General features: G+C 42.7%; 1 protein-coding gene across 9 annotated transcripts in view; it reads left to right on the top strand.

The window, feature by feature from the left end:
• The window catches only part of KCNK10 (potassium two pore domain channel subfamily K member 10), a 97,883-nt gene that overhangs the window by 51,441 nt on the left and 31,754 nt on the right, over positions 1 to 14,688 (top strand). For all 9 annotated transcript variants that reach the window (XM_029597731.1, XM_029597735.1, XM_029597732.1 and 6 more), the window contains one exon: positions 631 to 791. In XM_029597731.1, the coding sequence (XP_029453591.1) occupies positions 631 to 791 (161 nt within the window). The remainder of the gene's footprint in view (positions 1 to 630; positions 792 to 14,688) is intronic.

Here is a 14,688-nt window from a genome sequence, read left to right as displayed (position 1 = left end):
AACCACCCAGGGAGATATTAATATTAGGATGCCCTCAAAATTCCAGGCAGTCATGTGAGAGCTCCTGGAAGCTGTGAAAGTCCCAGATCATAAGAGAAGGGGCAGACCCAGGTCAAGTACCCCGACCAATATTAATCACCCTTCTTTTCAAGAGATTGTCCTTATGGACACCGAAGAGGAGAATTATTCTGGAAAATATGGATCAAGGCAGCATTTTGAAAGGAAGGCTAGGCAGTGCGATAGAAGTGTGTTGTCAAGTGACTGAGGCTGGCAATGTAAGCTCTTATTTAAAAACTCAGAGCTGTGAAACTTGGAGATCCAGGTTCTAATCCCACCTCCAGTATTCACTGTGTAAGCAGAAGCAGGTCACATACATGGGTTCAGTGCTTGTTCCGGCCACAAAATCGTAGAAACCTGTAGGAAAATAATGGCTTTCCTGTTCTCCAATGTTATAGGCACTTTAGAGCATCTCTGATAACAGAATCTTCCCTCGTGCACAGTCAAGATTTCACGTGTCCAGTCGAAAAGGCATTACTCATTCTTTCCAGCTTCCCTCTTTTTTTTTTTTTCCTTACTTTTTCCTTTTGTTCTGGAAGTTTGTCAAGCTCTGATTTCTCCTTTTCTCCGCAGGGTTTGGAAACATTGCTCCCAGCACCGAAGGAGGCAAAATTTTCTGCATTTTGTATGCCATCTTTGGGATCCCTCTTTTCGGGTTTCTCTTGGCTGGGATCGGAGACCAGCTGGGGACCATCTTTGGAAAAAGTATTTCAAGAGTGGAGAAGATCTTCAGGGTAGGACTCGACTCCTTTCCCCAGTCTGATAGGCCTCGGGCAGAAATTCTTAGGAGTTCCACGTCTTTTTTTTCTTCTTTGGGAAATATTCAGTAAGCGCAGGGTCCGGTTTTACAAAGATATGGGGTGCCCGGGCCCTGAAGCCACACTGGGCAAGTGACCCGGATATTGCACCCGCACAGATCCTGGCTTTTCCCTTTGCTGCCTGCAGCCCTGCCAAATGGAGTCCAGGGCCAGAATGCAGCAATGATATCCCCTTTTAATGTGGAGTTGGAGAGATTGGCCATGTTTCTCTGTGTTACTGCCCCGGTAGGAACAGCAGAGCGGTTGTACCGGGGGGGGGGGGGGGTGTCTCCGAAAGCTGCGGAGTTCTTCTGGTGGGCGAGCTCCGGTGACAGACTGCTGGCAGTTTCCAGGCAGCGCAGAATTTCATGGAGTTTTTCGGTCAGCAAGGAATTGAGGTTGCTGTGTTTAGCCCACTTGGATATGTCGAATTAAAGGTCAACGTAAAAGTTGTAGTGGAGACCTTTATTGGACTGAATACCCGTGACGAGGATTTTTTGAGAGTCCTCTTCTCTTCTTCAGGTCAGAAGAGAAACAGCACGGTCACTCGGGGTTTAAATAATACAGAAACTGTTGATGAAAGGATAACTCTCAAAAAGCTCGTCGCAGATGCATTCAGTTCAGTTAAAAAGTGTCACCTACAGCTTGTTTGTTGGACCTTTAATTCTGTAGAAAAAGTATGAAACTCGGGCTGCAGCATTTACTGCCAAATTAATTACAGATTGAAGGGAGCTCTGATCAGGATTTTAGGACTCGTGTCAAGCCATTCATTACTTCTCGTTGGGGCTCTAGTCCTTAAATGTAAAACCACAGGGCTCCCTGTTCAGAGCTTGATGGTGAGAATAGCCGCATGCAGAGCAATATGAAAAAGAAAAGCTGAGCTGCTGAATTTAGCCATCTGTTTTCAGACAAGCATAGCAGCCTGCATACATGTATTTAATTGTTTTACAGATATTTTATACCGCATATTACAGAAAAACTGCTAAGCAGTGCACAACATAAAAAAAAATAACCACAAATCAAGTAATTAACATTTCCAACAAAATGATGCATAACATAAAAATAAGTTAACAAAATCAAATAATTTAACATGTCGTACAAAACACCCTCAAAATAACATAATTAATTAAAAAAAACAAACCCTAAAAACATCAAGGAAAGGCTAAAGAAAAAAAAATCTTTTTAACTGTTTTCTAAAAAGTTTAAAATCATTAAGACTTCTCACCTCAATGGGCAACTCATTCCATAGCATGAAACCTGAAACAGCAAAAGCCCTAGAGGGAGTAGTCTACAGATGGTAAGTTATAACTCGCCACCTTATCAGACACAGGAGTTGGACCACTAGGATTATGAACTTGGTATACAAGAGTCATCGAATTAAACTGAATCTAGTGACGTTGGCGAAGAACAGGAGAAATATGTTCCCTAAGGGGGCATGATATGACTAACGGGGCGGCAGCATTCTGAAGCAATAGAAGTGACGCAATCATGTATTTTGGCAGCCCAAAACACACAAAAGAGTTGCGGTAGTCGACTGTAGTCGAGATGAAAGCCTGCACTACAGTTCTAAATTCAGAAATGGGTAAAAGGAATCTAAAAGGATGAAGAACCCATAACTTGAAAAAACGCAGACCGAATTACAGCTCGAAGCTGGGGTTTTAATCCAAAACTAGAACCCAACAAAAATCCCAAGTCACGATAACTGGAGGAAAAAACAAGAGGTGTCCCTTCCACAGTAATATGAGGTGGAGCTACCTGGGACAGCTGCCTGCTCAGCCATAAGGCCTCCGTTTTTGCAAGGTTAAATGTTAGACCTTGTTGTCTGAGCCATAAATACAATTCACGAGAATGTCACAAACCTGAGCCAGTGGAAGATTAACTGGAAAAATAAGCTGTATATCACTAGCATAGACTTCTGAAATTCTTCTGTGAAAGATGAGACTATTTGACACAAGGGCATCAAATACAAGTTAAACAACATGGCGGATAGCGCTGAACCCTGCGGCTCCCTAGATCCATGGCCTGCAGTCCCTTTGCCTAGACTTGGGGTAAGTTAGAAGCCTAGAGCTGAAAGTCTCTGCTAAGCACCTCCGTTCTTCTTCCCCTGTAGCCACCCACTTTTTTGGATACTAAATTTAGGAGGCTAAATTCAAAGTTTAGGTACTCAGCCCTAGCAAACTTTCAAAAGGACCAATTCAGGAGTCTCACGCCCAACATTAGACATCTTGGAAAATTGACTCCTAGTAAATGACGGAAGAAAAAGACCAAGCAAGCCATCCGGTCTCCCCTGCAAAGAATATTTCCCAACTGCTAGCCATAGAGCGTGATCCTTATCCAGAAGAGTTTTTGCTGGGTTTCCTGTCTCTGTGCTGAGAAGCGTACAGATTCCCTCACTTAAAGTCACACCCGTCACCCTTTCCTTAGCCACATAGCTTTGTAATAAAATAAATAGCTGCCAGACCTAGCCTGGCCTCTGGCCCCTGCGCCACCTGACTGGGAGTAAGTTTGGGGGGCGCAGCCTGCCAGAGAGACCCGGCTGCGTGGCTGTGCCCATATTGCCACTAGGTCTTTAATGCTTTATATTCACCATTTGTGCGCATTCTCATTCTGGCAACTCATCGAATCATTTGAGTAAGGGACTTTAAACAAACACTTGCCACCGGGTTATGCTTTTGCGGTTTCTTACAGGAAGATATTTAGAATCCCACTGAGCAGGTAGGATCCCAGGACCACTTTCAGCAGGTAATGTTTTAGGAGAATTTTCAGCTGAACTGGCTGGGTGTGGAGCTGATCATTTGGATAAAACTAGCTGGTCAGAATTTGACCGACTGGATTTGATTTTTTTTCACTCAGCGCACAATTAAACTCTGGAATTTGTTGCCAGAAGATGAGGTCAGTGCAGTTAGTGTAGCTGGGTTCAGAAAAGGATTGGATAAGTTCTTGGAGGAGAAGTCCATTACCTGCTATTAATTAAGTTGACTTAGAAAATAGCCACTGCTATTACTAGCAATGGTAACATGGAATAGACTTAGTTTTTGGATACTTGCCAGGTTCTTATGGCCTGGATTGGTCACTGTTGGAAACAGGATGCTGGGCTTGATGGACCCTTGGCATGGAGGCGTAGCCTAGTGGTTAGAGCGACAGGCCATGGACCAGAGAAGCCACGGTTCAAATTCTTTTATTTCTTCACGGAAAGGGTGGTGGATGCCTGGAATGCCCTTCCGGAGGAAGTGGTGAAGTCTAAAACTGTGAACGACTTCAAAAGGGCGTGGGATAAACACTGTGGATCCATCAAGTCTAGAGGGCGTGAATAAAAAGGAGGCAGCAAAACACTGCACGGAGCGGCAGTAGCCACAGAGGCATTCACGGAGCGGGATGCCAGTGGCCAGTAGTTAGTGTTCCTCCTTCACCGAGCGGAAGGATGGAGGGCTGCTATCTCCAAAAAAAAAACAAAAAAATAAAAACAGGGGTGGGTAAGAGTATGGGGTAAGGGTGTGGCCTGCTTGTTACAGCGGTTGCCACCCCTAATTGAGTTGGACGTTCACTTGGATGCAGATACGGCGCTGCTCTCTAAATTGGTGGTGGGGTGGAGGGGAATTAGGGCTGGAGGGTACTGGAAGCCAATAGTAACAGGTGGATGAGAAAAAAAGGGGAAAAAAATGGATAAAGTGCGTAGCTTGCTGGGCAGACTGGATGGGCCGTTTGGTCTTCTTCTGCCGTCATTTCTATGTTTCTATGTTTCTATGTCTGACCCCGTATGGCATGGTCTTATGTGCTTCCCAGCTAAACTCAGATGGTCAGTGGTGAAAATCAGGCACTGTCCCATTAAGTCCTCTTTAAAAAAAAAAAAAAAAAAAGACATCCCTTCTTCCTTCCACATATGATATCAAAATATTAAATTAAAAAACCCTTCCCCCAAGAGTGCCAAACCCTTCCCTCCCTCCTACAGCCTGCCCATATTTATTTAAAAAAAAAAAAAAAAAAAAGGACAATCTAGGGCTGATCACCCCTTAAAACCTGGGCCAATACGTTCTTCAGTCCTCCCTTTCATCCAGCTGATCTCATCTTTTTTTTTTTTTTTTAAAGTCAAGAATAATCCCTTTATCCCTCACAAAAATATTACTGTGAGGATCCAGATCCCCCCTCCCCCCCTGCTGTTTAAAAAAAAGATAACCCTGGGCTGGGCTGGGCTGCTGTCCTGCTCTGTGAAATCTTTTACCAGAACCACTGGTTATCCCTTGCTTTATTGAGTTAGTAGACACTGATGATACTTTAGTTGGTCTGACGAGAGGGTTATCCAGAGGCTGAATTGGTTTTGTATGTTTTTATATTATGTGTGTTTTTACTGAAAGCCGCTAAGGATGTCTGATTACACGGCATAGAAGTGTTTTAAAATAAATATACACAATTCCAAACCATGCGCTTCTGAGCCACTGTCTGCTTTCCCCCGTCATCTAGTTTAAAAGCTGCACTATCTTCTTTTGAAAGGTCAGTGCCAGCAGTCTGGGTTCCACTCTGGTTAAGGTTAAACCAGGCTGCTGGCACTGCCCTTCCCTAGAATGTTCCCCCAGTCCCTTACAAATCTAAAACCCTGGTACCTGCATCATCCTTTCCTCCATGCGTTGAGACTCTGGAGCTCAGCCTGCCTCTGGGGGTCCTGCGTGTGGAATGGGGAGCACTTCTGAGACTGCAACCTTGGAGGTTCTGCATTTCAGATTCTTACGAAAGAGTTACATTTAGCCTCCTGTACCTTCCTATGTCATTGGTACCCACATACGCCACGACAGTCGGCTCCTCCTCAGCACTCTTTAAACACTTATCTAGGCGACGCGTGAGGTCTGCTACCATCACACTAGGCGGGCAAGTTACCGAGCCATTCTCATGTCCACCAGCCACCCAGCTATCTACATTTCTAATGATCCAATCACCCGCTATATCAGCCATCCTAATCCTTCCCTTCCTGGGCACAAGCCCTTGGAAACCCATCCCTGGTAAGAAAGTTTAATGCAGGGCCTGCTACACCAAGTTCATGCTTTCAGTCCAGGTTGATAAGACAGTACTGCAGGGAAGAGGGATCCAGTTTTGTAGGGAACTGGGGAACCTTTTGGAGAAGGGGCAATCTTGTCCAAAGGGATGGGCTCCACATTAACTAGAATGGAACCAGGCTGCTGACACTAATCTTAAAAAAAAAAAAAAAAAAAAAAAAAAAGAGTGAGAACAGCTTTTTAACTAGAACAAGGGGGAAAGTCATCAGTCTATCTGTATGCCAATGCCAGAAGTCGAAGAAATAAGATGGGAGAGTTAGAGGTTATAGCACTGAATGATGAGATAGACATAATTGGCATTTCAGATACCTGATGGAAGGAAGATAACCAAATGGAACAGGGCTATATCAGGGTACAAATTATATCGTAATGATAGAGGATTGACTTGGTGGGGGTGTGGCGCTTTATGCCCGGGATGGCATAGAGTCCAAAAGGATAAACATCCTGCATGAAACTAAATGCTCAGTAGAATCTATATGGGTAGACATCCCATGTGTGTTGGGTAAGAGTATAGTGATAGGAGTATACTACCGTCCACCTGGCCAAGATGGTCAGACAGATGATGAAATGCTAAGAGAAATCAAGGAAGCTAACCAATTTGGCAGTGCAGTAATAATGAGAGATTTCAATTACCCCAATATTGACTGGGTAAATGTATCATCAGGACTTGCTAGAGAGGTAAAGCTCCTGGATGGAATAAATGAGAGAGGGAGCTATTTTAGATCTAATTCTTACTGGCTCCCAGGATTTGGTGAGAGAGGTTAATGGTGGGACCACTTGGCAATAGTGATCATAACATGATCAAATTTAAACTAATGATTGGTAGGGGGGACAATATGTAAATCTACAGTTTTAACACTAAACTTTCAAAAGGTAAACTTTCATAAAATGAGGAAAATATTCAAAAAAAAAAAAAATTGAAAGGAACAGCTGCAAAGGTTAAGAGTGTACAACAGACGTAGACATTATTTTAAAATACTGTCTTAGAAGCGCAGTCCAAATGTATTCCATTTATTAAAAAAGGTGGGAGGAAGGCAAAACAATTACCTTCATGGTTAAAAGGTGAGCTGAAAGAGGCTATTTTAGCCAAAAAATTTCCTTCAAAAATTGGAAGAAGGATCCATCTGAAGAAAATAGGAAAAAGCATAAGCATTGGCAAGTTAAGTGTAAAACATTGATAAAGACAGGCGAAGACAGAATTTGAAATGAAGTTGCCCCTGGAGGCAAAAACTCGTAATAAAAACTTTTTAAAATATATCTCAAGTAGGAAACCTGTGAGGGAGTTGGTTGGACCATGGGGCACTTAGGTACTATAAGGCCATTGCAGAATGACTAAATGAAATGTTTTCTTCCCTGTTTTACTAATGAAGATGTTGGGAACATACTGGTTCTGGAGACAGTTTACAAAGGCACTGATTCGGATGAACTGAACCAAATCACAGTGAACCTGGAAGAAGTACTAGGCCAGATTGACAAACTGCAGTCTAACAAATACTTCTGTTGGGTGTTCACTGTGGCAGGGCCTGGAGCAGGACCACATAAAACAAACACAGTCTCTGGTGCAGTGTACAGATCAACTCCTTTTCATCACTTATCCGTCTAAAATTATTTACTGATGTCAATTTTACAGTGCATACCTCCTGAATGTATAGTAATACCACCTCCCGAAAACTCGCCCCGAATCAAAGTGCCCGCTTACAATGGTCCATATATTGAGTGTCAGACGGAGCCCTATAAAGAGTCAGTCGCTCTCTCTTCTTCTGACTCCTGGGCCGAACAAGGAGCAGTAGCAAAGTGGCATAACATATATTACACACACTGGCTCAGGAAAATTAGGGGCTACGTGTGTCAGTGCTGGCTCCACCTCTGGAAACCCATGCCCTACCTGTTTTCTGGCCGTGTGTACATCAATGTACATGCACCCTTCCCGGCTACTTAAAATTCACTTAGCTCCCACTCGGGCCACTTATGCACGTAAATGGCCGTTTTTTTGCGCATGCAAGGCTTTTAAAATCTACCTTTTAGGGTTTAAGATTGAAAACTAGGAGGTCCATATTCAGCACCACTTTAATTGGATATGTTTTGGCTTATCCAGCTCACTGGTGGCGCCTGAATATCTGCCCAGGATCCAGCAGCCGCCACGTAGCCAGATAACTATTTATTGATTGATTTATTTATTTGTTTAAGGTGGGGGCTTTACTGGGAGGAGTCGGGTTAGCTGGATAAGGTATCCGGCTATCTCTGATATTCAGAGTTAGTCGGATAACTTATCCAGCAGGGTCATGCCAATGACCTGGCCTAAAGTTAGCCAGATTGACTTATCTGGCTAACTTTTAGATAGCTAGGTATATCGAGTAGCATATTCATGCCACTGAATATTCATCCTAAATTTGCCAGATAGATTTATCCAACTATCTAGCTCAGCTGGATAGTGGACCTCGAGGTGAGTTATGTTAGTTTGAATGACCAGCATCAAGACTAAAAAGAGTCGATCATTAAAAGGGTTAATTGATTAATTGACTCCTATTTTGAAGATTTTCCTGCAATGTGGGGGTTGGGGTATCTGTGTAACAGACAAAGAGCCTGGGGTGGTTGGGAATCAAACTAGTGACTAGTTGCCCAGGAACCAGTCCTATCACCTTTAGAACATAACATAAGAATCACCATCCTGGGTCAGACCAAGGGTTCATTAAGCCCAGCATCCTGTTTCCAACAGTGGCCAATCCAAGTCGCAAGTACCCAAACAATAAATAAACCTCAAGCTACTATTGCTTATTAATTAATAGCAGTTTATGGATTTTTCCTCTACGAACTTATCCACACCTTTTTTAAACCCTGTTACACTAACTGCTGTAACCACATCCTCTGGCAATGAATTCCAGAGCTTAATTTTAACTGTGTGCTGAGCGAAAAATAATTTTCTTCGATTCGTTTTAAACGAGCTACATGCTAACTTCATGGAGTGCTCCCTAGTCCTTCTATTATCTGAGAGAGTAAATAACTGATTTACATTAACTATTTCAAGTCCTTTCATGATTCTGTAGACTTCTATCATATATCTGTTGCGTTCGTGCCTCTTCTCGCCCCTCGCTCCACCCTCTCTACCTTTGTGGCGACTCCCTTTGGCTCTGACGGACAGTGCAGCCGCGGCTTCTCCCTGCCTCTTGGTCCCGGTGTCCCCGGGCTGGCTTGACGCTACGGATCCGCCATGTTCCTGATGACATAAGGGCACGCGCGCTCCAGACTTTGTACCAGCAAGGGCGCGAACCTCGGGGGCGTCCCCCCGTAGTGACGTCATCCATTTTCACTTTAAAAGGTCTTTGTTTGCTAACCTCTAACGAGTTAGCAAGGAACTGCAACAGGACTTGCTTCGGCAGTCCACGATACTTGCAACAACGATCCGAGTCAGCGAGGGGAATCCTTCCCCACTGCTCGGCCTTTTCAAACTTACCAGGAGTACCAGCTCCAAGGGGGCTCCGTTCTCTCTTCTTGATTTCAGATTGCCAAGACGGGATCCGGTACTCGCTCCTCGAGGGCCTACATTCCTATAGCTCTGAAGACTCCCTTCCGTCCAAGACGTTATTGCAGGTATGGAGATCGAGAGTTATATTGGCAAGATTGCAGATAGGAACTGGTACTCACTCCACGAGGGCCTATGTTCCTAGAATCCTTTACAGACACTCTTCTACTCTAGAAGCCATTTCATATCCAGCTATTGTGAGTTCTTATTACAGACTGTTTAGAGAAACCAGTGCTCGCCTACGGCTCCTGTTCCTGTATATACTGAAGACTCTCTGTGGCATAGAGACCATTGCAGGCATCTACTATTGTGAGTGTACCATCTTGTATCCAGTATATCCTGTTTACTCACTACTTCTAGTCTCTTTCTACAGCTCAGCGACCCAGAGATTATATTCCAGTATCAGAAGGACTTCAGCCCTACTGGACACATCGACTCACTACTGCCACCACTGATGTTCCAGCTGCTTAAAGAACTATTTGTGTTTATTTCATATTCTAGCCTAGCCGGTGGTTCCTCTCAGGATCTCCTCCTGGGGGCGCTGTCATCTGCCATCGGCCCAGGGATTCACCATTTCCTCCAAGTGGTCATTCCTTACACTACTGTCACTCTGTGGGAGCTAACACCTGCTTACGGAAGTATTATATAGATAGCTACCTTCTCTTTCTATGGGACTTTCCAGCAGCCTATGTATAACAGATTGCTACTCCATAGCGGAGGCATGATAGATTGCTATCTCAGTAACGAAGTACAATATACCTATTGTTAGCTTCTCTCCTCAGAAGAGTATCATGGAACAGATTGCCAGTTCCTCTTCCCTGGGGAGTTGATCCATAACAGATTGCTGCCTCCTTTGCTTACAGGAGCATCTAACAGCAGTTCACTAACAGATTACTAACTCCGCCCTCCTGGCAGGGTAAGCACTACAGATAGCTAACTCCTCCCCTCTGGAGGAGCAGATCATGACAGATTGCTAACTCCTCCCCCTTTCAGGAGAAAAGCAGAACAGATTGCTAACACCGCCCTCCTGGCGGGGTGAGCGATAACAGATCGCTAACTCCTCCCCTCTGGAGGAGGAGAGCGTAACAATATCCCATCTCAATTGTCTCTTCTCCAAACTAAACATCCCTAACTTCTTTAGTCTTACCTCATAGGACTGCCGTTCCACGCCACTAATCATTTTGGTCGCCCTTCTCTGCACTTTCTCTAGTGCAATTATGTTTTTTCAGATGTGGCGACCAGAACTGCACACAGTATTGAAGATGCGGTCTCACCATGGTGTGATATAGAGGCATTATGACATCCATCATTTTATTTGCCATTCCCTTCTTAATAATTCCTAACATTGTTTGCTATTTTGATCGCCACAGCACACTGAGCCAACTGTCTAATTCCTGGCTGGTAATGCCTAAGATAGAACCTAACATCATGTAACTACAGCAGGGGTTATTTTTCCCTATATGCGTCACCTTGCACTTGTCCACATTAAATTTCATCTGCCATTAAGCCCATTCTTCCAGTCTCGCAAGGTCCTCCTGCAATTTATCACAATCCACTTGAGATTTAACTACTCTGCATAATTTTGTGTCATTTGTTATATGTACAGGCACTGCCCAATGGTTTTTTGTTCACTGTTAACCGATACGATGTGCGAACGGATATCGGTATAAAAGAAATGTTAAATAAATAAATAAATAAATAAATCTGCACGTTTTATCACCTCACACGTCGTATCCCTTTCCAGATCATTTATAAATATATTAAAAAGTACCAGTCCTAGTACAGATCCCTGAGGCACTCCACTGTTTACCTTTTTCCACTGTGAAAGCAGACCATTTAATCCTACTCTCTGTTTCCTATCTTTTAACCAGTTTGCAATCCACAAAAGGACATTGCCTCTTATCCCATGACTTTTTAGTTTTCTTAGAAGCCTCTCATGCGGGATTTTGTCAAATGCCTTCTGAAAATTCAAATAAACCACATCTGCTGGTTCACTTTTGTCAACATGTTTATTCACCCCTTCAAAAAATGTAGATTTGTGAGGCAATCCCTTGGGTAAATCCATGCTGGCTGTGTCAGATTAAACAATGCCTATCTAAATGTTTTGTGATTTTTATTCTTTATAACAGTTTCCACGATTTTTCCTGGCACTGAAATCAGGCTTACTGGTCTATAGTTTCCCAGATCACTCCTGGAGCCCTTTTTAAATATCGGGTTTACATTGGCCATCTTCCAGTCTTCAGGTTCAGCGGATGATTTTAATGATAGGTTACAAATTAATTGAATTCAGTCTGAAATTTCATTTTTTTACTTCTTTCAGAACCCTAGGGTGTATGCCATCTGGTCCAGGTGATTTACTACTCTTCAGTTTGTCAATCTGGCCTACCACATCTTCCAGGTTCACTGTGATTTGGTTCAGTTCATCTGAATCATCAACCTTGAATACGTCTCCGGAACGGGTATCTCCCCGACATCCTCTTCAGTAAACACCGAAGCAAAGAAATTGTTTAATCTTTCCGTGATGGCCTTATCTTCCCTAAGTGCCCCTTTAACTCCTCGACCATCTAACGAGGCTTTCTGCTTTGGATATATTTTTAAAAGTTTTTATTGTGAGTTTTTGTCTCTACAGCCAATTTATTTTCAAATTCTCTCTTAGTCTGTCTTAGCTATGTCTTACATTTAACTTGCCAATGCTTATGCGTAATCCTGTTTTCTTCTGATGAATCCAGATCTTTTGGCTATAAAATAGCCTCTTTCACTTCACTTTTTAGCCATGCTGGCAATTGTTTGACCTTCCTTCCACCTTTCTTAATACAAGGAATACATAAGAACTGTGCTTCTAGAATGGTATTATTTAACAATGTCCATACCTGTTGCACACTTTTTCTTAACCTTTTCTGATCAAGTAAGTGACATTTGCCCAATTCTAATTCTTACAAATAAAGACTAATTTATACAAGCACTCAAATTTAATCCAAAGTCTGTTATTTCTAAACTCACACTATTCATAATACTGGCAAACAAATACTAGCCTTAAATACTACCACACAGTAATCACAGCCAGTAATAGTTTAACCCTTTAAGAATTATTTTTTTAAGTTTTTAAGTGTTTTATCTCAGCAAGTCCAACTTACTACCAGCTGATGAAGGCTCTGCAGTCAGCACTCCCTCTGAATATAAAATACTTTGAAGGGGCTGACCAGTCACAAAAGGCAGAATATAAATCTAATTTAAAACCAGGACTTTATCAGCCAGGCAAGGCTGACATGGGTCATGTGACAGCCCTGTGTTCATGCTCTCTACCTTTTAGCCTACAGGGTCAATCGATACAGCCTCTGCATGAAATCTTGCTAACTTGTTCGGCTAAACAGATTAAACTGCTTTCATTTGCATTTATGTTGCTTTTTTTCTGTAGGACTGGCACTAATCTCCTGTTTAATGAGTGTCTCACAGGTAATAAATCCATTTTTGCATCAGATGGAATGGGAATTGCAGGGCAAAAAAAGACCAGGCAGTATTTCTCCTCTTTGTAATTATTCTAGTTGGCTTGATACAGATACAAGAGATTTTTGTGCTTTCAGTGTCACCAAAACTTTGGGAAATAGGTTTTGGAAGCATGTTTCATTTATGAGTATTGTCTTTGAATAATTATAGCTTTCACTGAGGACTCAGCCAATCAAATCCCTCTGTAGACTGTGTAAAATATACTCTTATTTAGCAAAGAGTTGCTTCAATATTCTGTTGCTGAGGCACTGTACGACTGAAAGTATTAATGGGGGGGGGGGGGGGGGAAATAAGGGACTGGCAGTTTTGCTAGTATTACACTGGACTGTTTGGGTCATTCTAAGGTGAGGGTCCTAGACGTCAGGAAAACTAACTTTCACAAAATGGGGGGGCTACTTTAAGGAGTTGTTAGCTGGGTGGGAAAATCTAGGAGAACTATAGAAGGGCAGTGAGAACAACTAAAAGGAGATATCATAAGGGCAGCTAATATTTTTATTAGGAATATAAATGAAGGGAAGAGGAAAAAAAAAACCCATTATGGTTTTCTAAAGAAGTAGCTGCAATGTTAAGGGAGAAAAGCTTTGCGTTCATAAAGTACAAGAGATGGCAGAAAGAGGAAGACAGGCGACAATATCTGGAAAAATTAAGAGAAGATGAGAAAGTAGTCAGGAATGTGAAAATTCAAATAAAAAGAAAAAAAGCAAATACGGTAAAACAAGGGGACAAGACTTTATTTTTTTTAAGATATGTTAGTGATAGAAGGAAGTGCAAAAGTGGCACTGTGAAGATAAGGAAAAAGCAAAATTGCTTAACAAATATTTCTGTTTGGTGTTCACTGTGGCAGAGCCTGGAGCAGGACCACATTAAAGAAACACAAATAAGACTGGAAGCGAGGTAAACCTCAATCGATTTCAAGAAATGTGTGTTCTTGAGGAGCTAACTAATTTTAAAGTCGATAAGGCAATGGAGCCAGATGGGATATATCCGAGGGTACTAAGGGAACTTAGAGATGTCCTGGCAGCTCCGCTGGTGACCTTTTCAATGTTTCCTTAGTCTGGAGTAGGTCCGGAGGACTGGAAAAGGGCGGATGTGGTTCCTATAAATAAAAGTGGAAGTAAGGAGGAGGCTGGGAACTATAGGCTAGTCAGTCTGACCTCTGTGGTGAGCAAACTAATGAAATCGCTGCTAAACCAGAGGAGGGTGCAATTTTTAAAAACCAGTGGAATGCAAGATCTGAGGCAGCCTGGTTTTACCAGAGGTAAATCTTATCAGACAAATCTGATCAATTTCTTTGGTTGCGTGACCAGAGTTGGATCAAGGGAGAGCGCTAGACATAGTGGTACTTGGATTTCAGCAAGGCCTTAGACACGGTTCCGCATAGAAGATTTATAAATCAATTGTGCACCCTTGGTATGGATCCTAGAGTGAGTGACTGGGTTAGAAATTGGCTGAGAGGGAGGTGACAAAGGGTAGTGGTAAAAGGAGTTTTCTCTGAGGAGGGGGCTGTTACTAGTAGTGTGCCTTGGAGCTTTTCAACATTTTTGTGAACTACGTAATGGGAGGGTTTTTGGGAAAGGTTTGTCTTTTTGCTGATGATACCAAAATCTGTAACAGGAAGGAGTGGAAAACATGAGGAGGGATCTAGCAAAGCTCGAGGAATGGTCTAATTTCTGGCAGCTAAGATTTAATGCTAAAATTTGAAGAGTAATGCATTTAGGATGCAAAAACCCAAGAGAAAGGTACAGTATTGGAGGTGAAATTCTTC

Source organism: Rhinatrema bivittatum, chromosome 4, assembly GCF_901001135.1.
Source record: "Rhinatrema bivittatum chromosome 4, aRhiBiv1.1, whole genome shotgun sequence".
Lineage (NCBI taxonomy): Eukaryota > Metazoa > Chordata > Amphibia > Gymnophiona > Rhinatrematidae > Rhinatrema > Rhinatrema bivittatum.
The sequence above is the reverse complement of the archived record's forward strand: the minus strand, read 5'-3'. Positions and strand labels throughout refer to the sequence as shown.